We start from the raw sequence: 27,219 nt of genomic DNA, 5'->3' as shown, positions 1-27,219 counted from the left end.
TCCTTGAACCATGAAATATTTGTCACTGATAACCCGTTCCTTAAAATACTCTCCTTTCTTAACTTATCAGAAATGCTTATGCTCTTTCTATCTCTCTTGTGACCTCTTTTAACTTCTTTCATTGGCTCCTCTTTCTCTGTCCATACTTTAGAAATTGGTCTTCCCCAAGATTCTGTCCTCTGGTCTCTTTGCTTCTTGCTTCATGTATTTCAGCTATTTCCCCAGATAATCTCTAGTACTGGTAACTCTCCTGAGCCCAGACCCATGCTCTTAACTCTTCATTACATAGCTCCTTCTGGATGTCCAAATTCAATTTATTTAGAATTAAATTAATTTTCTTTTCCCCATAATTGCTCCTCATCCTCCTGTGAAATCTTTCAATAAATGCTATATCCATCCTTTTGTCTTCCAAGATAAAACCTCCAAACTACAGTCCATTCTTCCCCTGTTCTTGCCGTCCACATCTATATCTTTCTAATTTGTTTGTATTTCTTTCTTTTTCAGCCCCAGTGCCCTTAGCCTAATCTAGAGTCTCATTATTTGTCATTGGGAGTATTAAAACCACCTCCTAATTGTTCTCCATCCTCCAAGCTCCACACTTCAATCCATGTCCATATTACTATCAGTCATCTTTCTAAGCATGCACCAGATTGTGCCAGTCCCCTGTTGGAAAATGTTTAATGAGAATTTGAGAGAAAGAGTTTCTAACAAATAAGATGACGCATTTGAAAGGAAGAAGACAGTGGCTTTTAATCCCTGGTTTTTCTCAATTTCTCAGTTAATAAACTCAAGAGAGTCTAAAATTTGGTATCTTTTAACTCTTTCCATGACGGTGAGGTGGCAAGATCTTCATTATAGCCTTTCTCACAAAGAGTTTTCCTTTGAGTCTGACACAAAGACTTCATGCAAACTGTAGAAAACAAGTGTACAGTTTCGAATGTCATCATAGGAACACACCAATGAGCTTTTATGCATGCATAAAGAACAAAACAATAAAAAAAAAAAGACCCAAACATCAAAGAGGGTAATTTTGAATAGTATCTGACTGAATTCTGTTTTACACATAATTCACTGAGATTTATCCAGTACTCATAAAAGAGATCATTATAGCACCAGAACTGAACAATTTCTCAGAAGATACTAGTCTCTACATCTGCTTGCCGTTCATTGATCATGCCATGCTCTTGCATGCTTTTGTGTCCGTGTTGAATGTGTTCCCTAGGCCTGGAATGAATTTGTCCAGTTCAGGGTCCAGTTTGAATGGTGATTGTTCTGTATTTGCTTCTTGATGCTACTATGCAGAATTAATTTATTCATGATTTTTGTTTCATAATCCATTATATATTCATCTCTTTAAAACCTTGTCACCTTCTTAATAGTTATAAATCTGCCTCGTCCATGGAAGTTTAACTTTCTTAAGAGCAAAGACAATGTCTCATTCACCCCAGAATCTAGCATATTTGTGGTATAATAAAAAATATATTTGGTCTTTGTCCCTAGTACCTGACACAAAACTCCTAAATCCTTGGAATTTCCTGAGTGATAGGAGTGTCTTTTGTTATTCACAAAGAGGCTTTTTGAGCACACCTGAGTTTATCTAATGAGGTGATTGAGAGTGGTACCCCTAGATAGCCTCAGGATGGGCTGGTCACCAGAAAGACCAAGTGAGTAGGGGCTGGAAGTCTCAGCCCCACCCATTGACCTCTGGGAAGGGAAGGGGGTGCTGCAGATTAAGCTCTATAAAAACTCTTGAACAACAAGATTTGGTGAACTTCCAGGTTGGTGGACACATCACTTGCCAGAAAGGTGGTGTACCCTAGTTCCACAGGGACAGAATTTTCTGCACTCAGGACTCTTCTTGACCTTGCCCTATGTACCTCTTCATCTGGCTGTTCATCTGTATCCTTTACAATATCTTTAATAATAAACTGGTAAGTGTAATTAAATGTTGCTGTGAGTTCTGTGAGCTACTCTAGCAAGTTAATAGAACCAAGGAGAGGGTCTTGGGAGTCCCCAATTTATAACCAGTAAGTCAGAAGCACAGGTAACAATTTGGATTTGCAGTTGGTGTCTGAAGAAAGGGCAGTCTTATGGGACTGAGCCCTTAACCTGTGGGATCTGATGCTATCTCAAGTAGATAGCATCAAAATTGAGTTAAATTTGTAGGACACTCAGTGTCTGCTGAGATTAGAGAAATGCTTGGTGGTATTGGGAAAAAACACCTTGGAATGGTACTTTTTACAAAGCAAGTGGTGAATACGCCTGCTGAATTAAAATGAGCATCAGAAGCCAATGCTAAAAATTAGATGGAATCCATAAATCTGGGAAGTGTAGTTGATTTTACCCTGAAATAACTCCCCTAATGGTTATGGACTCAATTTGGAAAATTATATGAAAAAAATTCTTACAGTGAAGTCGAAGCTATAAACATAATAACTGTGTGTTTAGCTGGACATTTTCCTTATTAATGCTGTCTGAGATTATTTTATAACTGCCGAATCTCAGTGTATATTAATAGTGAACTTGGCCAATTAAAACCCTAAAGTCTTATTTTTCTGAACTACTATCTAGCTGTTATTACCCATCACCTTATAAAACTGATTTTTTAAATTAAATGCAGAACTTTGCATTTACTGGTACAGCTAGGGCTCCAAGGTAGATGTGTTCCATTAGAAGGATAAGTTACAGGGAAAGAATGATTGCCATTTCTAGAAGTCTTTATTTGAACAGCTGTCATAGGAAGAAGGAGTAAACTTGTTCTATATTTCACTGAAGGCAGAGTTTAGGTCAATGAGTAGAAGTTACAAGTCGGAAGATTTCACCTAAATATAAAGAAACTTTCTCTTTGAGTAATGGTGACTAACAATGAATTCTTTAGATTTTATTGAGTCCCAAGAAAAAAACTATTTTTCAAAAGGCTGGTTGCTTACCTATTGTAATGTTGTGGTGTTGTAAAAAGAAGTCCTCCATCTAGGGGCCAGTTGTATCAAATGAGATGTCTCTTTCAACTCTAAGGTTTTATGATCCCATTAATAGTTTCCATACTTTTCAGTTGTTGCCATTCTGCAATCAATCCTATTTTGCAGCTAGACTTAAGCCTGTCAGTTGATTTAACCTGTTAATTCATGTCTGCCCCAAGGGAAATTTCTCTTTATAAATTAAGTCTGTGTTCTCATTGTATATAGATCTATTATAAAGAGAGAAAAAAGGTCTCTGGATGGAAATGGGACCTGTAAACACAGTGATTTTTAGTACATGCCTCATCTCAACCCCTAGAATTAATGACCTAAAGAGCTTCTAAATGTTAGTTAATTCTTAACCCCTTCCATGATGGTGACAAGGCAAGACCTCATTATGACTTCTCAGGCAAAGAGTTTTCCTTTGATTCTGACAGAAATTTCATGGAAACTATAGGTAAAGAGTGTAGAGTTTTTAATGTTATCATAGGAACACGCCAAGACACTTTCATGAATGCACAAAGAAAATAAAACAATAAAAGAAAGAACAAAGGATCAGGCACCAGAGAACATATTGATATTTCCACTCCAGCCACTTGAAAGGTGACTAGATTCAACAGAATAACAAGTGGTGAAGGTGGGAAAACAAAGACTGAATTAATCTCAGACATACATCTGAAGTTTATAAGAGAGAAGCAGAGAAGGACTATGTAACTGATTCATAATAATAAATAACCAAGAAATTTCATGCAAGTATAACACAGGCAGTTCCCAATTATCCATGATAATAGAACCAAGGATAGCAAAAAATGAACTGAAATCCATATAATTCAAAAATAAATTTGCCTCAAAATTCCATCCTTGTATCCTTTAGATTTTTCTAAAATCAAAATACTTTATCTTTCCTTCATCCATATTACAGTAAAGGTGCTACTCAGTAGTAAAGGGACTAAAGGACAGACAATGCATAGGAAAATCCAGAATAGATCTCCTGGATATTTATTGAGGGTCTCTTATGTGCAAGAAACCATCAGATAAAAGAAATGCAAAATATACTCCCTGCCTTTAAGGAACTTAGCATTTTCTCTGTCAAAAACACACACTTATGAAAAATCAAATAAATTAGCAGTATATGATTAAGCACCAAATGCTTGGGCATTGACAATACATGGCATTGACAGTTTTAGAGACTAAAGTACTCATATTTTGTTTGGGGAGAGATTCATGAAAACAACTGGACTGAACTAAACTTTGAAGGATTGTTAGGAAAAAAATGGCTGGGTAAGATAAGAACAAAAGATGTATTCTGGTGCTGTGTTCCTCTAACCTAGCTTAAAATGACCTATTGGACTGGGTTCCCCTACCTCCTCCCACACACATCCACCCACAAGCTAAGCTTTTAAACAATATTGCTTTTCTATGAAATGCTTAGAGTTAGTCAAAATCTTCTAAAGCCCTAGTCCCTAAAAGCATTCTTCTCTCTCTTTTTGGAGGTCAGTGCAGCAGTTTCCCCTGTCTATCCTATCAATTAGCAGAAACTGGCAGTCCTTAGAAACACCATTACTTCCCATAAACACATTCACAAAATTAAACAAGGAATATCTAAGCATTTGTGCTCATGAAGATGAAGTGATTTTGAGTGTTGTGAAAACGGAAATCCCCAGTGCAACACTCCTCTTTTAGATATGAGCAGAGGCATGTTCTGCAAGGTCAAAAGCAAATTAAGGGACAGAAGGAAGAACAAAGTCTCAGCACAGAAAAGGAAAAGCCAAGTTGAGTGATGGCGTCTGCATTCTCTACTGCATCCTTTGCCATAAGGCCATCCTGTCATAATGAGGAACTGGTTCAAAGGAAGCATTTGGGAGGGGCTACAGAGTCAGGGTTTCTCTCTGCACCTGCAGCAACCTTTAGAGCTAAAACAACAGTGAAAAACAGCAACATGGGTTGCTGCAAAGACAGACTCTAAGATGAAAAGCAGCAACACAGAAGGAACCTGAGAACGTTCAGCATTTCAGCTAGATGAATGATTTGGGGGTCACTGCAGAACACAGGCTCTGGAAATGGAAAACCAAAAAATGGGGGTTGGGGAATCATGTTCAGGTCATCTGTCTTCCACAAACGGGAGAGACCAGGAGCACACTGTGAGTGCCCAGGAAATGCCATTGTGCAACTGCTGAGTCATCTCATTTGTAGTTTACAGATAGCTTTTGGTATATGGATATCAACTTCTAGAAAGAGTCAGAGATAAGCACCCAGGCTGTGCTCTCTGGCAATCACATAGATATAAGTATAATCACAATGCCCCCAGGGACACTAATAATTAGAAGTTTGCTAGCTCCTGCTGCATACTCAGGGACAAGTTCACTCACACACTTATGTGGCAGCCTTCCCGAGGATGGGTGTGGTCCATAATCCACCCATGTCTGCCCCATCAACCACTCTTTCCAGAAGTCTCCAAGACAAAGCTGCCTCTCTGCTAGGAGTGTTGAGGTTCCTGTGTACAAAGCTGGAGACCTGTAAAATCTTCAAGGGGTTAAACTGCAATGTCTCCAGTCCTTGCCATCCCCTCCTATGTATGAGAAGGAAGGGCCAGAGCACACCTTTCCACAGCACTGTGTCACACATTGTCACTAGGACGCTGTCACAGCTAATACCCTTCGCTTCGCAGAAAACAGTTCCTACTGCTGCAACATACTCTCCCTCTACTGGAGTGAAAGGTTGTTCCCCCCCCACCCCACCTCCCAGCAAGGTTGGGGAAAAGGCATCTCCATTTCCCACAGGCTCTTCCCTCTCCCACACACCCAAACATGTCACCTATGTCATGACCCCCCATGGACATGTTTTTCGCTTGGGCTCACTCAGGACCAGCCCCATTGCCTCCACAAAATTAAACTAAGGGTCACGTACATGGAGTAGATGGTCTCCAGGTGTGTAAGTTTCCATCCTTTGGATATTTCAACACAAGGAGCTTTATCTTTCATATTCTGCTTCTCTAAGGGCAAATTTACAATCACCAGTACTTTTTGTTGATGCGTATAGGATGTCTGAGAGTACGTATGAGCCATGCGTTGACTTCTCAGCACGGAGTCATTCCTCCTGGGGCCCTGCTCCAGGCCGGGCTGCTGGGTCTGTCTAAGAGCCCCTCTGCAGCACCAGCGAACTGAACAGTAAACCAGAGGTGGTCATTCCTCCATGCTTCATATTCTGTAGGTGTGATCTTTTATATTATGTATCAGACAAGTTAGGGACTTTTAATTATATTAAAACAAAATTATATAAACTATAATAAAAACTAAATACAGGTTTTGCAATACTTTTAATAAATTATAAACCAAAAAAAAAAAGAAAAGAATTCTAAGACCTAAATTTCAATGATGTGTTTCCTAAAAGGAAGGCTCCTCTTGAAACTGACCCTGTGACTCTAAGAAAACAATACTACAATGATATTTATAACAATACTTTTGTATGTGGCTTTATCATGTATACAACCTATTTTCACATGTCTTTCAAAAGAGAGATATCAGAGTTTAATTATTTCTTTAAGATACGTTTTTAAAAATCTGATTTATCTGACTATATCATATTGATAATTCCATGGAAAGCTGCAAACCCTGATTCCCTAGGCATTAATACCTTCTTGTCCCTTACTTTTAAGACACTGATCATCTTTATACAAAATTTTTATCCTGAAACAGTCTGGAAATTTAATAGAACTGGAACATGGGAGAATTTTTTTCTCTCAAAAATTTTTCTTTCAAGACATTTTTAAAAGTTACAAATCACTATCAATATTTTTAAATGTTTCAGAATGAAAGTATGTTACCTAGATTATGTGATCTTGACATTTACTTATTTTATCAGCCAAAGAGAATTATACTGACTAGCATAATAATGAGTGACATGTACATGATAAGAAAATATCTCTTTGCATATAACAGTTGGCCTGAAATTAATTCAGATACTCTTCATTTTCACCAAAAAAATATAGCATACTCTCAGACTACTTTTAGGGATTAGTTCTATAGGAATGATCAGATAAGTGCACAAATATATTTTATATATGCAAAAGTATTCATATGAACACTATTTGCAATGGTGAAAAATTATAAATAACTTATATGTTTAATAGGGAATGGATTATATAAATTATGGTCAATCCATACGATGTAATTCTATGCAGTCACTAAAGAGATGATGTAAGTCAGGATTCATTGACACAGAAAGATGCTCATGTTGTGTGTTTAATAAGAAAGCACATTTAGTTCCATTCTTTTTACATGGAGTTGAATGTAAGTATGACTGTAAGTTGCTGTGTGTGCAGAGAGGGGACTGAGGAGTCATTCACCAAAATGTTAATAACGTGTTATTTCTGGATGGTATGATTTTTATTTTACTTTTATCCTTTTCTGTAATATTTGAATTTTTTTACAATGACAATGTATCATTTTTTATAATCCAAAAATAAAAGCCATTTTCAGTTCTAGCTATTTTTTTAAACATAGACTTTAATCCATTTGTGAGGGAGGACCATGATTTGATTCAAAATACTACACTTCAAGATGTGGAACTAAACTAATCCAATGCAAGTTTACCAAGGACTATCTCCTTTTTCTCTTTGACACATTTTACACAAATGAGAGGCGTTTAAAGAATAGATGAAGAATATCAAACACATTCCCTCTTCTCCGTCAAATTAAAATTTGTTGTATAAGTGAACAGGTAGGTCAGAATGAGTGGTTTTAATCTATGAGATAATCTCTATCCACTGCCTCTCTGTGGTTTATAGTAGGGTAAGGAAAACAAAACTTAAAGGCTGTAAATCATGTCGGATCCAGAGTTTGAGTAAATAAGTTAGATTTATAAAAACATCAATTGTATTTAAATCCATGAATTCTTAATGATATTTTAAAAACACGTTGATTACATTTGTGTATGCTAGGGAACTACCTCTTTATTTAGAAAAATAATAAGGAAAGAATAAAGCATTTACCAAAAAAAAAAAAATCAGAAAATGCTGAATTCAGTAGTAATTCACTGCAGTACAATTTTAAACATTAAAAAAGTAAAATCTAGCAAAAAAAGCACATTAAATTGATACCATTTTGAGAGTTTTTGTTTTACTGATTTATTTATTTATTTATAACATATATGTTCTGCAAATTATGGTTTGGAGAAATGAGAATTAAAGTCCCATAAAAATGCTATATAAAGAAATGCCCTTCCAGAAAATACTGCTTTATTTTTCAAGTTAACAGAGAAAATACGACCATTCATGGGTGTTTTCTTTCATCTTTTACCTTTTTTTAAAAAATTAATTAATTTATTTATTTTTGGCTGCATTGGGTCTTCGTTGCTGTGCACAGGCTTTCTCTAGTTGCAGAGAGCGGGGGCTACTCTTCGTTGCAGTGCGCAGGCTTCTCATTGCAGTGGCTTCTCTTGTTGCAGAGCACAGGCTCTAGGCGTGCGGGCTTCAGTAGTTGTGGCTCGCGGGCTCTAGAGCGCGGGCTCTAGAGCGCAGTCTCAGTAGTTGTGGCGTATGGACTTAGCTGCTCCGCAGCATGTGGGATCTTCCTGGACCAGGGATCGAACCTGTGTCGCCTGCATTGGCAGGCGGATTCTTAACCACTGTGCCACCAGGGAAGTCCCTCATCTTTTATCTTCTTGATTTAAAATAGACCCTAGCTAAAAGGAACCTTAAAATTACATATTCTAAATCTTTCCTTTTATAAATAGAGAAATTGAGTCAGACAATTTTAGTTAAGGTCACAGAGTAAAGTCAAGTTAGACCAATGCCTAAAATTCAGGCCTCCTAATTTCCAGTCTAATCAATGGTCTTTTCACTGAACCTCTTGAATTGGCATCTGGTTACTACATAATATCAAATAAAAATAGGAACACACACACATATAAAGCATATATATCACTCTTCTAATTACCCTTTAAACAAATTGCTCATTAAAAAAGCATCAGATAAAGCTTCAGCATCATCAGGCTTTTCAGTAGTTGCCATTCTCACGCTAAAGAATAAAAGATATACATTTACTCATTCACTCATTTATTCAACAACCTTTCAATAAGTATATGGCTGACTTAAGTACCTAGTTACATATATGTGTATGTCATTCACCTTGAAGAGCACTGTTTTAGAAGATGCCAAGAGCTAGGCTCCTGCTTTCAAAGAGTAAGGTGACAATATAAGTGTGGAAAATGCAAATTTTTAAACTAGAAATACCAGTGAGAAACAAGCTTCTTTATCATAGCCTTTAGCTCTATCAAAACAATAATATTTGTTTGTTAAGTACAAAATAGGAAGGCATACTGTGGTCTGAAGTCATTCTTTGCTACCCTAGCTCCAGGATCCTGGGGCCTGAGTAAGAGCCGTAGTTTGACCACAGTGTGAGTACTTCTAAAGGAAGAATGCCCTTGTTTCATGCTGTGCTACCCTGCCATCCCAGTCCCCTTCTCCCTGCCCTTTACCCTCTTCTTTAATCCTGTGGCAGAATCATGTTCTGGCTCCTACTTGCCTTTGATACAGATTCTGAACCACACATTTATCCTTATCATTCAAAACATTTATCCTTAAAGCTTCTGATAAAATTTATGAACTTCCTCAAACAATGTGTACTTGCTTTCAACTGAATGCAATTTAATCCCTTACTAAATTAAAAAGAATCATTATTAATCAATCAATTAAAAAATAATAGTCTTTATTGCATACCTACTATGTGCCTGGGAGAAATAAATATAAACATTCCATTGCAGAAAAGATCATGGGCAAAGTCATAGAGACCTGGGAGAAGAATTAACATGTCAAGTTCAGGAGAAAATGAGAACAGCCTCCCCGGAAGAAGCAAGCTGCTCAGACCAGAGACAGTAATAGGAGGCAAAGGGCCTTAAAAACCTTGAGAAGGAGTTTCTAAGAGATAAGGCCTGGACTGTGGAAACACACTCCTGGAAAGTAATTCTCCATACTTGTTCATCTCAGCTCTGAATCGAAAAATCCAGCATGTTTTTATCTTTCCATGAAAATCAATTAAGAAAGAGAGACGTATGCAGAACTTTCTCTCTCTCTCTCTCTCTCTCTCTCTCACACACACACACACACACACACACACACACACACACACACACGCGTGCACGCGCACGTGCGCGCATGTGGATGATATCATTCCTTTTTCTTCTGCAGATAAGGCAGCATCAGATTAGGTGTCTTGCTTAGGAAGCTATAGGGGGAAAGAGAGGCGTAAAAAGAATAGAGATTCTTTATAGATAAAGAATGAGAATTAAGAGAATGGGGGCAGTGAAGACACAGAAGAAGGAATTTTCCTTCTCAAATAAGAAAAAGAAACAGAGGGTAAGAGAAGTTGAGGGTAATAAAAAACAGAATGGAATAAATATCATAATGGGATCCTTAATTGAATTTGTGTCTACTCTCAGTCCTGCGCCTGCAGCTGAAGGAAACCCTTGGTAACTCACTCAGCATGAAGCTACATGGTCATTTTGGCACAGAAGAAGCAGACAGCGATGAGCTTTCTCTCCCAGATCGCAGCTCTGCCTCAGGATGAAATTGTTCTGATCAACATTTCCCCATCTGGCAGGCAGGCGGCCAAAAGATTGGAGACCTGAAAATGGGTCACTGCATTTTGACTCCCTGCAGCAGCCCATACATGTAATGTAATATTTACACAATTCAATCTAATATCCGTCATGCTGAGCACCATCCAATGGAAAATGTTATGTTTTTCATGAAAGAAATAAAAATAAAGGTGACTGCTATGGTAGTACCTGACTCCCAAGGCCTAAGCCTTTCACAGACTTTTTCATTTTAGCTTGATCTTGACTGATGAAAATAACTTTCCACTGTTTGAAAAGCTAAAAATACCCAGAGTTTAACTACTATCATTTACTTAGAAAAAGCAGCCTTATATAGTAACAACTCCTTCTAATTTAGAAGACAAGAGTGGGGGGTTGGGGGGAGGGATTGAAATGCTCATTAGCCTTCCCCAAAGGCCCTGGCACAGAGTCTTCCTGACTATTCAGAGATCAGCATCCTATATTTACTTACCAGGGACAATTTATTTTTCTTTTATATTCTCAAAGCACTTGAAATGATTCCTTCTCTTTGTGATGATTTCCATATGCTGTTTCCAGTGAAAGGGCGATGGCTTACTGAGTGAGCTTAAGGCCACATTCTGAAACCATTACATGCCATCTCACAGGGAGAGATCCTGAGGACTGCAGAAGCCCTTCTTATGATACTGAGATCCGGATCTCAAAAGGCATTGCAAGGAAGACAGCAGATAACCCTTCAATTTTATAAAGGTTGGTTAAATAAAATTAGAATAACCACAAATGTGATAGCAGTAATTTTTAAAAACCCTTGAATGCCTCCTGTGTGTTAAGTAATTTGCATGCTCAATTTCTAACCCTGAGAACAATCCTTGGAGCTAGGTGCTAACACTATCCCCATTTTATAAATGAGAGAACTGAGGCACAGAGACTAATATGATTGAAAGAGTCAGAGTTGACTTGCTCCAAACAGAGCTCAACATAAATATAGGCAAATAATTCTTCATGGCTTGAGGTATTTTCCTTTTAAAAATCTGTACTCAGCAGAAATCAACACAACACTGTAAATCAACTATACTCCAATCAAAAAAAAAAAATCTGTACTATTTTTAAGTGGGACAATCATTTTATTTGGCCTTGTAAAATGTATAACTTAAGGGTTTACTGCTTCAAGCTGATTAAACTGCATAACAAAGAAATCTTGATTTGTAATTGATACTTACAAACATTTTGTGAAATGTTGCATTTTATCAACAATGAAAAATTGCCCTGGGTAAAAGAATCATCACAAATAGTTTATTTAGCTTTTGTGCTCTTAACTTTCATTTGATATCTGGAGTACAAGAGATTGGATTACCGTGTTTCTTAATTTCTGAAGAAAATAAATTTGTGTAGAAGACAGTTACTTCCTCCTCTAATTAAAATAATAATAACAATGACAGACTCCTTTACTGCATGATTACTCTGTGTCAAGTATTATCTTAATATACAATCTTTTAAAAGTATCACAAGACATATTACTAACTGATTCCTTGGATCTCAGATTCCTCACCTGTAAAACTGGTGACATTTTTTATCTATAAAAACAGCAATTCCATTACATAGTATGCTATTTTACAGATAAGGAAACTGAGACTCAGAAAAATGTGTTTAAACCTACATGGTAAGTGGTAGCCAGCATTAAAATGCTTGTATCCTTTCAATGGGTCCATTTCCAAATAATATCTAAATAAGATCATCTCTTTTTTGAAGGAGAAATGAAATTAAGACAAACTAGAAAATATAATAAAATTCTTTGCTCTAGGTCTGACACTGAAGTCAAAATAAACAGGATCTACGTATCAAATTCTATTTGACACTCCTGAAATTCTTCTTCTCTCACTGGGAGAATCAATGTCAGAGGAAGAGGAAAGGTTAATAGAATTTTTAACCAAACATCTACATAAGAAGCGGTAGTAATTATTCATTTAAATAAAGTGTTCTAAAGACCAGCCAGTAGGCTGTTACATTATGAAAAACTGAAATGGATGAAGAGGAAATATGAAGAAAACAGCTCAAAGTCATTCTCTAGGACCAGTATGTTAATCAACGAATGATGGGAAAATAACTGCATGGTCAGGGTTCCCAGGAGAAGAGAGTTTTTCATATTTATCACTGTGAAAGACTGGACTTCTTATAGCAATTTCTCATGGAAATGTGTGCCAGCTACACTGGCGTCTTCACAGTTCCTTGAAAGTGCCAAGCATGCTTCTGTCCCAGGGCTCTTGTACTTGTAGTGCCCTATGCCTGGAAGGCTTCCCCCACTATCTGCCAAGCCAACTGGAACTCCCACGGACTTTTATTTTCAACTAAAAAATGAGAAGGAGCTCTAACTAATGTTTAATCTACTTTCATATATGGATTGACACCAGTACCCTGGTCCAGTCTGGTCCAGATAGTTATGAGTTTCATATGGTACTTGAGGTGACGCCACCGAACAGGGGACAGGAGCTCCTAACATGGCAGAGGGGAAAGAGGCTACCTCATATGTTCATTCTCTTGCAATACATTATGTTTTACGGTGCTTGATTAAATGAATTTCCATGTTATTATCTAGTTTTAACCCTCACAAAATGACGCAAGTTTTAAAATATTCCTGAAAGGCAGCTATTGATTAAAGATAACACCTACATTTCAGGCACAAGAGAAAAAGAGCTGACCCTCCTCTATATTCCTTCAGAAACTCTTCATCAGCCACGTAGCGAGATTAAACACCATTACTGTTTAATCATATGTGACAGGTAGGTAAAATATTCAAAATTACCAAGAACACTATTTGGAATACGGATTTATATCCACTGTTGTTAGAGAGGAACTTTGCCTTATTGTGCTCTATGATATCAGCTAGTGTTAGTATGAAGTAGTCAGGACTAAGAAGATATTTCATAACCAAGCATCCAGAGCATGAAAAACTTCCAGATTTGTTTTTTTTAAACAGTGGTTGAAGTCAGGCAATACTCGATTTAAAACATTACAGAATTAAACCAAATGATAATGTTTAGAAAGCTTCTCATGGATGCATTTTAAAATGGTTAAAATAATACAATATGGCAACAAACCAAGATATATTTTTTTATCAGCAAATATTGTTGAAGATGTAAAGAAAAAAAACGCAGGAAATTGGTAGAAATAATATTAGACCAAACTACATGTTGGAGGAGTTTTGCTGTAAAGTTAAATAAAAGAACATATGTTTCTGGTATATCCCAGCCTACAGTATTTTCTAGATTCTATTTCAACACTGAAATAGATGAAGAACTACTCCTTTGGAGAGCCGATACAGAAAAATACGGGAAATAAGTTCTCAAAGTAAACGAATTCTTTAATTAAAAATAAAATCAATGTTTTATGGGAAAAATGTAAATAAAACCACTGATGAAGTAGCCGCCTTAACAGGGATTAACAAAGAAAAGATTCTAGGGTAGGTTATGACGTGCCTCACATAAAATTTATTCAGTACATTATTTGTAGGCAAGTTAAGTTGAAGAGAGAAGCAAAATAAATGGAATACAGAAGTGCAAAAGTGCTGCAGGATGTCATCAATATGGTTAATTTTAGAAAAACTCACATTTAATATATACTGGAATCTATAAAACATGTTGCAATGATATCGGGAGTGCAGGGGGCCGTTCAGAGCATGCACTTTGGTGTCCAACTGGCCTCTGTCCTAGGCCTGCCTGGACCTGCTCTACAACCTTAGTTATTCACCTAACTTCTCTAAGGCTCAGTTTTCTCATCTGTGAAAAAAAGGATAGTTAGGCCTACTGTGAATGATATAATACATAAAGCACTTAATTGTACAGAGATTTTTTTTAATGTTATGGTTATTTTGATGATATGATGGGGAGACTTTGAAGTATTTTTAGCAGTGCTATAACAGGTGATTTAGAACAATCTCTCTGGCAGCTCTGTGTATCATGAACCTGAGGAATGTGAAACCCAAAGCAGGGAGACAGTTAAAAGGCCAAGGTAGTTTATCTAAGAGACAGCTAGTGAAGGCCTGAGCTGAAGGAGTGGGAGTAGGCACACTGAGCAGGAAGTGAGTGAGCTACTGAGAAGGTAAATTCAGTACCCCCAGTTTCCACCTCAATGCGTTGGTTTCATACCCCTTTAATATGTCTTGAACTACATGGTAAAATTCTCAAACATGGTCCTACTGCTAGAAAATTTTTGCTTCAAAAATAAAGTAGCATGCATATATACACTAATATGTATAAAATGGATAACTAATAAGAACCTGCTGTATAAAAAAATAAATAAAATTCAAAATAAATAAATAAAAAATAAAGTAGCATGGAATTCCCTGGTGGTCCAGTGGTTAGGACTCGGCACTTTCACTGCTGTGGCCTGGGTTCAATCCCTGGTCAGGGAACTAAGATCCCGTAAGCTGCAGAGCGTGGCCAAGGACAAAAACAAATAATAATAATAATAATAAAGTAGCATGTCATATTTGTTAAGAAGACATGGGAAATCTGATTAGAAAAAATTTTTTAAATCTATCCTTCAGAAGACAGAATTATGAAAGCTTCTAGTCTGTTTCTATTTCATTTCCTAAATTATTTGTTCCAGAAACAAAAGTTTCAAATAGTGATCTGACACTAATTTAAATTAGTGAAAATATACTTAAAGTCAGAACAGAAGAAGTAGGTGTAGTTTATGGGACCACAAAAATCTTTCCACCATGGTCTGTTGAGGTCTTTCTTCCCTTCTTAACTGGCTGTTCAAACTACACTAAACCCCAAAATGTGTGTAGGAGCTTAGAAGACAAACCCCAGAGTCAAACTGGGTGAACCCCAGGTCTGCCCCTACCTACCTGTGTGACCCAAGGAAGTCACTTAACCACTTTCTGCCTCTGTAATGGGGATCTTAAATGGGGGTAACCTCACAGGATTCTCTCATTATATTTAAAAGGTGATCAAAGAATTGTCCAGCACCCAGTAAACATTAATATGAGTTTCTTAAAATTATCTCCAGAAGGCAATAAGATGTTGGGAGGAAAATGATACTCTGAACATTATTATAGATTTCTTCTGGAAAAAATAATCTGTGTCCTAAAATGGTGAAATTCAAGCCAGGTAAGTTTTGATAAAGGAAGGAGTATTGCCTAAGTAGGATCAGATAGAACACAAACAAATAGTTCTGTTCAGGAAAAGTCATCCACTACATTGTTTTATCAGTGCAGTACCCACACTGCTTCCAAAGAAAAGTGGAAAAGCTAGTCTTGGGTGAGTAAGATTTTAAAAAACCAAAAACCAATGGATAGGAAAACTATTTGTTACATAATCAAGTGACACAATCTTTCATTTATAATGTTTCAAAGGATAAATCCACCACATTTTTTAGTACTTTATCTGAAACACACCAGATTTATACACAAGTTAAGGAAAACTACATCCAGACCATCATAACACAAAACTATATCTCCTATCGCTGATGATCTGCCACATGCCAATGGATTTCACAAAGACTTTGAAGATACAGTTTGTTGAGAATGTGGCCATTTCTACTTTTTAATAATAAGAAAAGAATGGTAAATAATTCAGAAAAATTAAGTGCCTAAGATAATTCAATACTGTAAATATGTTCTCACTGAGGTTGTCAAACAATGAAATATTCCCCAAAGAGCAAATGTTATATCTGTTTCTCAGATGAGCTTTTAACTTCATGAAGTTGTTTACTCTTTCAGATTATTTAATGAAGCTGATGCAGGAATTCTCCATTTCCTTTTACAGAAACCTCATGGCATTTGGTTTCATCATGAATCTGTTAGAACAGACACAATAAACATTTTGGAGTCCATATATTTTTCAGGTTTATTTACAAGTAAACCAGTTCCCTTTCCAGTCTTGTCTCTCATTGCACATTAGCTCAGAGATGCGTTTCCTGTAATCCTTACAGGAAGATTATAAAAACCTCTAATGGGTCCTCAGGCCCATTAAAAGAAGAAATCATTACAAATGCTTTTAAAGATCAAATCTTAGATTGGTGACATTCTATCTGATAAAATTCTGTATCGAAGTCACTGCAATGTTCAGCATTACTAAATGATATCCTGTTCTCTTATCCAGGCTGATGCAGAGAGTGATATGATGCCCCTGCTAGAGGGAAAGAATTATATTTGACTTAAGGCTGTTTTATATTTTTTTCAAATAATTTTTTTCAGAATCAGTTTTTTTCATCTATAAGCTGGGAATAATAAAACTTTGTCTACCCCACCAGTATCAAAGGAGATAATATATGTTAACACACTTAGACGATTGTAGGATAAACAAATGAAGTATTTGTAGCTAAATATATAAATTTGCTTATATTCCTGAATACATTAACTAACAGAGGGAGCTAAATTATTTTGGAAGCTAACCTGTCTTTTAAAACCATTACCATGAAAAATATGCAAATATTATCCAGTTAGGTATAATGTGTATGTCCCAATGATATTACACACTCACTTTTGGAATTTGCAGTATGAATTTATTAAAAAAAAACAACAATCACCTTAATACCCAATAAAAGTTTAATACCCAATAAAAGTTCGGAGTACTTCTAACTTGAGAGTTCTAGCCTCTAATAGGTGTTCAAGAAATAGGTGTTCAAGAAACACCTCTTTAGACTTAACCAAAGGTATGCATCTGCCTAATAACGAAATGCATCCCAGGTTATAAAGTACTGATTCACATTCAACAAAAGAATAAGAAAAGGAAAAAGAAGTAGTTTACATTTCTATTAAGCTCAAAGTCAGATTTTCATGCATTCTACCTGGAAACAATAGCTTCAACATGATCAATGGAAGTCATATGAGTTGGTGATAAGTTTTCAATCTAACACACATCAAGTACGTGTGATTGATAATATGAACGTGTATGATGGAACTGATGTTTCTGAGGAGTGCCTATCATTCTGTTATAAATGTGAAACTATTTTATTTCTTCCAGTTACTGCTTTTGACTACTATTATAAAACCAAATCCCTCCCTTAATAATACTTTGGTCAGATCCCATGCATTTCTGGTGGCTTTTGGTTATTAAAACGGTCTAGTCCGATTACAGTTTTGCTCTAACATCTAACTCTAAGCTCTCTCCCTAAGCACGGTGGCTGGCTTGTGGCTCCAGGGCTTGGCAAGAGGAGGAAAGTGTTGTCTGCTCTTTACCCGCCTCTCACCCACTCCTCCCAGGTTGAAGGCAGGAAGGAAGACTGGAGGAGGGGGAAGGTAGATCTATTTATTCATAACTGAATGAGGTGGCATTTCTCTCTTGGTTTTTGTGCTTCTCTGGTTAATGTTGAGTGGCTATCACTGTCCTCTCTGCAGCTGGTGTCCAAATGCTGGGACACTTGTGTGGTTTCTTCTAGGAGCCCTGGAGGGCTTTGCCCTGCATAGTTCCCTAACACAGGAAATAGGGCTCCTGTCCAGCACTTCTCTGTCCCTTCCAAGCCCCCAATGCCAGCTTGTTCCTGCCAGCCCCTGGCTAAGAGCTTGGCCTTTCTGGGTAGGCCAAGCAAGATGGCTCAAGTCCCGCCAATGACTTTCTGTGATATTCATTCATCCATGGGAAAGGCAAGGATCCTTGCCTTACTAAATGGACAAGTTCCTATTCATTCTCTCACTGTTTCTCTTTTTCTCTCTCCTTTTCCCTCCTGCATCTTTCTCCAGTTTTATTCCCCCCACCTTCCTCTCCCTAGCCCCATCCCACTGTTCACATAGGCACTAGGCAGGCCAGCAACTGCATTGACAAAGAAGACATCCTACCAGGGATGCACCTGGAACATTTCCTGGCATATGACAAGGGCCTGATAAATGCGAGCTACATATGGACTATGTCTAGATAATGGCAAGGTTCATGCATAGTCATAGTCATTATTTTATCTCATTGTCCTTCAACAAGTGATCTGTCTTAAAACATGCAATTCTAAAATAAAAATTTTATGTAACATCTGCTTAATAGATTTAGCTAGTGTGCACAGATTTCTATAAGCATAGCAATTTTTAGAATTTCTAAAAAGTGCTCAGAAAAATCAATAAATATTAAGTGATCAGTCATATTTACTAATAAAGATGTTCCTAGGTTTCCATTTGTAGTAAGGAGCATTTATCCTGAAATATACATATTTAAATATCAAAATCTTTCCTATTTTTCCCTTTAGAAATAGCTATGTTTCTTGAATTATTCTATCTGAAACATTTTAGATACCTCACTGATGTCACTAAGGGATATGAATTATGTATTTGAATGTGCTTTGCCTAAATACATTTATTCAAACGTTTAAAGAGGATATACAATAATAGATGAGAATCATTAAATCCACCTTGCCTCACAAAATGGATGATTGTAATTTGTCATCTAAATTTTAATAAAGTTATTTGAAACTGAATTAAAATTCATTTTAGTAAGTACCATAGTCTATACTTTTGAAGAAAGTTTCCATTTCTTTTTTTTAAATAAATTTATTTATTTATTTTTGGCTGCATTGGGTCTTTGTTGCTGTGTGCGGTCTTTCTCTAGTTGTGGCTAGGGGGGCTACTCTTTGTTGCAGTGCATGGACTTCTCATTGCGCTGGCTTCTCTTGTTGCAGAGCACGGGCTCTAGGCACGCGGGCTTCAGTAGTTGTGGCTCACAGGCTCTAGAGCGCAGGCTCAGTAGTTGTGGTGCGACGGGCTTAGTTACTCCGCGGCATGTGGGATCTTCCGGGACCAGGGCTCGACCCCGTGTGCCCTGCATTGGCAGACCGATTCTTAATCACTGCACCACCAGGGAAGTCCCCCATTTCTAACCATTAAAACATGTAAAGAATAAACAGTCTAAACATTTTTTGTTCATTATTCTCAAAATGTGAGTGATTTCTGAATCATTCATAAGATTTGATTGCAAAACAAAAATTTCTCCCCATTTCTTTTTATTTTTTTAATTTTTTAAAATTTATTTTATTTATTTTTGGCTGTGTTGGGTCTTCGTTTCTGTGCAAGGGCTTTCTCCAGTTGCGGAGAGCGGGGACCACTCTTCATCGCGGTGCGCAGGCCTCTCACTGTCGCGGCCTCTCCCGTTGCAGAGCACAGACTCCAGACGCGCAGGCTCAGTAGTTGTGGCTCACAGGCCCAGCTGCTCCGCGGCATGTGGGATTTTCCCAGACCAGGGCTTGAACCCGTGTCCCCTGCATTGGCAGGCAGATTCTTAACCACTGCGCCACCAGGGAAGTCCTCCCCATTTCTTTATGTGGAGATTTTCCAAAGCGATTTTCCAAGAGTATGTCCAGGGACATAGCCATGTAAGTAGATGTTCCAAATAAGAGAGTTTTGTAAAATAAAAGTGCTAACATACTTTTCATAAGGACATCTGCACAGACACAGTGGGGTTTTATGTTGTAATTATGTCTGAATAAATTTGTTTCTGTGGATGATGTCTTGGAAATATACCTTGCAAGAGTACTGTTTTATGATTCTGTGTTAGAAATGTTTGCTTCTCACCACATATATTTAGAACATAAACTAAAAGATATATAAACATTTAAAAACCAGGGCAATGTTATTGATTATTTAGGGCCTTTTAGAAATTCAATTTATCTTGAAAACAAAGCAGAATTTTATGGCCTTGGGCTTCAATGTCAATGAAAATTTTTATTATTAATATTTCTGTTAGTGATCTTTAAAAGTTGGGGTTCACCTACAGTTCAGCCAGCGAGCCAAATACTAAAAACATTTGAACATCTTTCAAAAATGACTAAACATGTCACTAGAAGGATATTTACTGAGAATTATAAAGCTATTAAATTTCTGATCATTCTTAATATTAGAATTACTTTTTTTTTCTTTTTCTAAAAATATTAGACTAGTTTTTCTTTTGCTATTTCAGCTTGCTAGATTTTCATTCTATATAGAATTATTGAAAATCTAAACACTAGATATTTACAACAAGCCAAAAATTTGTTGTTATCTAAAGAGCTGCTTTGTAGCATACCCATTTTAAGGGGCATGATTTAAGCACTGTGTGAAAATTTCTTTTTTTTTGAAAATATTCTCTTCAGTTTCCAAACTATTCTTTTGCATGTTCTTCAAAACCGTGAGCATTTTGTTTGCCAGCAACCATCCCCTACTCAGCCTTTCTGTCTCTTTTCTCTTTATCCTCCTACTTGGAGGTAACTTGGCTCTAATAAGTTTTCACCAGTCCTTGGAAAAGAAGAAAATCTATGCCAAGCAACATACACTTCACCTTGATCTCAATGAGAGACCTTTAATAGAATTCAGTTGACAATGTTTTGAGTGAAAAACAGTGATTCCAGTGAGGCCATGGCCTTGATAATGTAGAAATTGACAAGCACTTTGTTCCAAGGGTTTTTGGGAACAAATAATGCTAGTAATAAAAACTTAAATATAATAAGTTTTAATTAAATATAAAACCAGACCAAGAAAAGTGGGCATTGCCATAGAAATTTAGAAATTACACCTTCTTTAGAAGGCTCTCTGGTCACTTTTACATGTGGGAAAAAAACTATAGATTATCGTCTCTCTCTCTCTCTCTCTCCCTCTCTCTCTTTTACACACACACAGACACACACACAATAATTAAGGCAAACATCCAGGTGCTTTCATAATGATATTTTAAAATCAGTAACTTTATAGCAACACAAACTAAAAAATTAAAGCAAACATCCCGATGCTTTAATATAATGATCTTTTTAAAACCAAAAATGTATTTCCTGGGTATTTTAGGAAAGAGAGGGGGAGAGCAGGACTAAATTTCTTGACCCTCATACAGACTAATAGCCTCTTTGAATCCTGGTAATAGAGATGCTATCAGCAGAGGAACGCCTCCAAAACACCCTTCACTAGCGATTTGCTTCAGTTCTTCAAAAAATCACACATCGGTTCCACTTTGAAATAAGCACATCAAGAAGTCAGGAGAACCCATTCTATTCTGTAGGTCTGGCTATGAAAGAGCCACCAGGAATCACAGCTTCTAGCCACTCCTGTCCCCACATTTTAACTGGTAGGCAAATGATTCTAAAATTGTACACTAATAGGGCTGTAGAAAACTCGAGCAACATAGAACCTCACTAATGGTAGAGTCCAGTTTCCACCGTACTTCTCTCCTTTCCCACCCCACTCAAAATATTTGTCTCTCTCTCTCTCTACACACACACGCAAACACACATACGCAAACACACACACATCAGATGAATCCGGAAGGGTGATCTGTCTCAGGCCCGGCTGCAAGTTAGATTAGAGCTGGAATTAGGACCCAAATCTCAGTAACGGGAGCCAGCCGACGGCTATTCTAGACCCGGGACAAATCCACTTCAGTCTCATGAATTCTACATACGCTGAATTAGACATTAATATTTTGTCTGATGTTGCCTGCCATTGACTCCTAAAGAAACACAGTGAAACCAACCACCTTTCCGTACCCTTTAATCACTCTGCCAGTTCCAAGCCGAAGACCAAAGACCGGAGGCAAGTTACTTAACCTCTCAGGGTTCTTTCCTCATCTAAAATTAGCAGGTTGAAGTGGAAATCTCTGAGAAACTTTTCAGTTCTAAAAATTTCTCCTTTCTCCCGTTTTATGCTTCATTCCTGATGTTTGAAATTTTCACTAGGTGGCAGGATTCCACCATCGCATTATGAAAGGATTTTCCTATGGAAGCCTGGGTGCAGAAAATTTCAAAGAAACTCCTTTTTTCACAGTGAACATTAAGAAAAAAAAAAGCCAAAGGGAAAGAAGAATAACTACAAAGGCCAGTGGTCCATATATTTCATAAGGATCTAGATACATTTTTAATGTAAGTATAAAACAGGAAATTAAACATGTTCTTTCCTATAGTACTTCAATTTAGTATTACAATCAGGTGAAAGTCTGCTTATTTTCATGTATTTTAAAATTTGTTTCAGCTGAATCACAATTAGACAATGTCAGATCCCCTCAAGCAAACTGGTAAGCATATTGAGCTAAGAAAAAAAGCAATCTAATGGAAACAAAAACATCTTAAATATTTTAAATCATTATTAGATGCATTTCAAAGTTACCTCTAAGTTACTTAAAATATATTTCCAGTGTCTTTGAATTTTATTTTGAGCACTTAACCAGACGAATGCACATGATAGAACAGAGTACTTGGATTTTTGCATTTATTAGCCAAATCCTTAAGAGAGTATTCTTTCAAATAGATTTTATGGCATCTTCATCATATATTTTTTTTAATTATTGCCCCAAATTAGGCTTCTCATAAATGCTGTATAATAAATGTCATTACCAATACTTTATGAGGCCCCAAAATAGCCAAGCCAATTGGTTATGCTGAGCTGAGCCCTTCTCCTCTGCCAGAGCCAAGTAAAGTGACATGAAACAATAACAACTGTAGATTCTAATATTGCCTAGAAGAAACGTACCCAAGTGTCTTGCTGGATGCCGGAGAAGAAGCTAATTACCTAGGCTTTTGTTCAGCTGATAAAATATAGCACGCTTTTTTCCCCATTAACGGCTGATTAATTACATATGTGCTATATGTTACTCTCCAAAGTTTCTTTGGTAAAAACAAAACAAAAAACCCACACCCTAGAAAGATTCAATGTCAGCATCAAAATCAAACTAATATATAGACTTCTGAATCAGAACTTGAAAAACCATCCACAGGTTGCTTTCATTCCTTCCTTCCCAGCCCAGAACCGTGATAACCCATCTTCGATGGTCCTACCTTAGCGACTTGTAAGGGCTGCTGCTGCTCCTTGCCACCTTGCAATCTGAACCCCCAGGGCGCCCCTCCGGTCATGGAAATGCAGATGAAATCCCCGGTGCCCATTTTCTTCTTTTAGCTGGGTAACATGAAGAGCTTGAAAAGAAGGACGAAGCCTGGGTGCGGTTGAGGCTATGCAGTGAGCTTCGGGCTCCCGCTAGGGAGGCAGGACTGGGGCGCGCAGAGCCTCCGCCGCAGCAGCCGCTGCTGCCCCGGCCGCCGCTTCGAATTTGCGCTGCTAATGGGATCATTCACAAGGCGGCAGAGGCGCTAGACGCATCAAGCACACAGCCCACTCTTGCGTCACGCTCCTTTGCTCAGCCCACCTTCAGGAACGGCAAGAGCCTCACACAGAGGAAGATGTCCCCCATTGGGGGCAAGATGCGGGGCGGGGAGGGGAACGAAAGTTCTCTAGCTCTAACTGGAGAACCCAACCCTTAAAAGAAAGGATAATAGGAAAACTTTCATTTAATAATTCTATAAATAGTAGAGGACAGATGAAGGTTTTAATCTCCAGGCCGCAAGTGACATCCTAAAATATGAGCTCTGAGAAGTGAACTAGTAGAGGATCAGATTCTCTCAAATAAATGTTTTGAGAATCACCACATTGATGATCGACACAGACAAAAAGAAGTTTAAGTGGTTTAAATTATTATTTTTCTTAGCTTTTGCTGTCTGTAGCCTGCAGAATTAATCTGCAGGAAATAAAAGAAAGAAGAGGAAATAAAAGAAAGCAAAACATTTATTTTTAAAAGACAAAAACCTTGTACTCTGAAAAGTGCTTTTCTGAACTGGTGCTTATATAGTTCAGAAGAAGGAGGAGAAGAGAGACAGAAAGAGAGAGGGAGAGACTATTTCTCCCTGGAAGCTACATTCTTATAACTACATCTATTGCCTGGTTTGGAGTATTTTAAATTTAAATAAGTGTTTCATTTTCTTCCTTCTTCAACAGGAAGGAAACTTCTTAAACCTGAATAGTCAGCCAACTGAATACGATGTCACCAACAAGTTTCTTAGTTTTAGTCTTTCATCTAGTGTGCTGAGTCTGGGTGGTCCAATATAAAAGTTGATTTTATATGTGGCCCAAAATAGTTTAATGTTTTAAATCTGAATATGACCTACCAAAAATTGCACAAATGGAACATTTTTATTTTCCCATAATACTTTTATTTTCCATGACATTCATCCACATAAAAACACACTAAATAAAGAAGAGCCTGGGAAAGTTAGTTTGTGTTACATGTGGCACCAGACCAGTGACTTCCAGACTCTGCCTGTTTCAGTACTAGGAAGCATCATACAAGGAACATTTACACAGCCCTGCTCCCAGAAGCCAAATGTGTCACATGATTTTACTTGTGCCTCATCACTGGAGTAAGAAAGACCATGTAATCAGAGACTGGTGGCTCCAGAAGAGACCCTTTGAAGGTCATGAGGACCAGATTCTCATCCCAAGGTTTCTTCTCTTCAGAAAGGTGAATTGACTTTACCAAAAATCTTTCTCTGAAAAAAAAGAATTTTACAAGTGACATCCTAAAATATGAACTCTGAGAACAAAAGAAAAAGAAAAGAACTTTTTACATTTGTTCGTTCTGCTTTCTCCTGTCCCTTCCGCTCCTCACCCACTCCAGTCTAGCTTCTGTCCCCACAAAAGGAAAGGCTCTCAGCAAGGTCGCTTATTACCTTCTTGCTTTTGTGTAGCCCTTAATATTACTGACCACGTCCTCCTTAACTGTTTTCTCTCTTAGGTTTCCAGGACACAGCATGCTCTCGGCTCTGCTTTTGCCTCTCTAACCACTCTTGCCTTTGGCAGTTCTTGGCCTCTACTCATCCATTAAATGTTGGTGTTCTGTGCCAGGGCTACGTCCTGGTCCTCATCTTTTCTCACTGTAGACCCTTTCTACGGGTTCTCTCATTCACCCCACAGAATTTAACTTTCCCCCTCAATCCCAGATATCTTTCCTTAACTCCAGGCCAGTATATCTAACTGCCTATTATACCTCTTTCTATGTGAATATATCAAGACACCTAAAACTCAATATATTCAAAATCAAGTTCATTATTTCTTCCCAAACTTCTGTCTTCTCCTCCTATGTTCCCCACCTAAGGAAAATTGAGTAACCCATTACCTTTCTCTTATGCATGGTTCCCTTCAACCCTGACTTAAATGTAAATGTGACACTGGAGACTAGAACTGGGGCAGCCATATTGTGACCATGAGGTAAAGCCAAGAATAACAGCAAAGACTCCAGTTCCGACTGAATTAATGCCAATAGCTATCCACCTCCAGTTCTCTTATTGTGCAAGAAAAATAACCCATACTTTTTTCAACTGCTGTAGGTCTAGTTTATTGTTACTTGCAGCCAGCATGCTCCTGACTGCTGCACTCAATGAATAGCTTCTCCATCCAACCAGTTCTTTCAGACAGAGAAACAGGAACTGATATATTGCTATACTTCATTAAAGATTTATTCTGTGTTAGGAACTTGCCATATAGTATTTTATAATATTTCTTTGTATATTTATCCTCAAAGCAGCCATGCTAGGTAGTTATCAATGTCTCCCTTTTGCTGGTAATTAACTCAGGCTTGGATGCTAAGTGCAGAGTCAGGATCTGAACCTTTGCTTGTCTGAATTAAAAATATCTGTTCAGGGCTTCCCTGGTGGTGCAGTGGTTAGGAATCTGCCTGCCAAAGCAGGGGACACGGGTTCGAACCCTGGTCCAGGGGGATCCCACGTGCCGCGGAGCGGCTGGGCCCATGCACCACAACTACTGGAGCCCACGCGCCTGGAGCCTGTGATCCAAAACAAGAGAAGCCACTGCACTGAGAAGCCCGTGCACTGCAGTGAAGAGTAGCCCCCACTCACCGCAACTAGAGAAAGCCCATGCCAAAAATAAAGACCCAATGCAGCCAAAAATAAATAAAAATAAAATAAATAAATTTATTTTTTAAAAAAAGGGAAAGTGCCTCCCCCTTTGGGGAAGAAATGTTAATGTGCCATTTTAAACCAAAAAAAAAAAAATCTGTTCTTATTGCTATCCTATCTCCAGGCCTTATGTTTTTCCTTATGCTCTTCTCATGCTTCCAATTACTTATTAAGACCTATGGATCCAACTTCTAAATAGATTGCAAATTTGCCCCTTCATCCCGTTTTCACTGGTATGATTACTTCTATCTCTGTGCTGGATTGCAACAGTCTCCTAACTAATCTCTCTGTCCCAGCCTCGTTTCTACCCTCAATTCACTTTTCACTCTAATAGCCAGTGTGAAATTTCTGAAATGCAGTATCTACCTTGTTTTCTCTCTGTTGAAAGGCTTCAAGGTTTCTCAGAAAAGTCAAAGCTCCTTTACATAGATAACATTTTCTCCCTCCCACTCCTCACTTCTCCCACCTCATCTCTCACCTTGAATTTTCTGATTCAGGCATAGAGAACTACATTTAGTTTCTCTAACTTGCTTTGTTTTTCCATCTGCAAAGGCATTCTTCCAAGCTATCTAGTCCTCACCCACACACAGATCACCTGATAATTCCTGCTCATGCTTCTGGCTCCGGATTTAGATATCATATTCTCCAGGAAGCTTTTCCTAACCTTCCCACTCAATGTCCAGGTAAGCGCTCCCCCTATGTGCTACCATCACTCTGTATTTTTCCCTCTCATCCTAATGGTCTTTTAAAATGAATCCTTCACTAGATTATTTGCCTGTGAGTTTAGGGGTCATTTCTGACTTTTTGAGAATTGTATCCCCAAGTCTAATACAGTCTTTGACCCTTAACTGATGATCCATTAATATGAGTACAATGAAAAGATGGATAAGATTTCCCAGAATAAAGGCATAGAAAAGAGAGCCAAAGAGTTTTCTTTTCTTTCTCTCCACTTCATTTGACTTGGAAAAACCTGAAATAGAGCAAAATTTTTGAATTATACCACTTAGAG

The 27,219-nt window shown here is 37.7% G+C and overlaps 1 protein-coding gene across 2 annotated transcripts in view; it reads right to left on the bottom strand.

The window, feature by feature from the left end:
• SYNPO2 (synaptopodin 2) overlaps positions 1-26,785 on the bottom strand; it is a 175,430-nt gene extending 148,645 nt beyond the window's left edge. The window contains exon 1 of one of the 2 annotated variants that reach the window (XM_082463098.1): positions 23,244-26,785. In XM_082463098.1, coding sequence (XP_082319224.1) covers positions 23,244-23,348 — 105 coding nt within the window. In that variant the 5' untranslated portion in view covers positions 23,349-26,785. The remainder of the gene's footprint in view (positions 1-23,243) is intronic. The other variant, XM_082463097.1, reaches the window with a different exon arrangement.
• Positions 26,786-27,219: the final 434 nt, after the last annotated feature.

Source organism: Balaenoptera physalus (assembly GCF_965194825.1).
Source record: "Balaenoptera physalus genome assembly, chromosome: 5".
Lineage (NCBI taxonomy): Eukaryota > Metazoa > Chordata > Mammalia > Artiodactyla > Balaenopteridae > Balaenoptera > Balaenoptera physalus.
The sequence above is the reverse complement of the archived record's forward strand: the minus strand, read 5'-3'. Positions and strand labels throughout refer to the sequence as shown.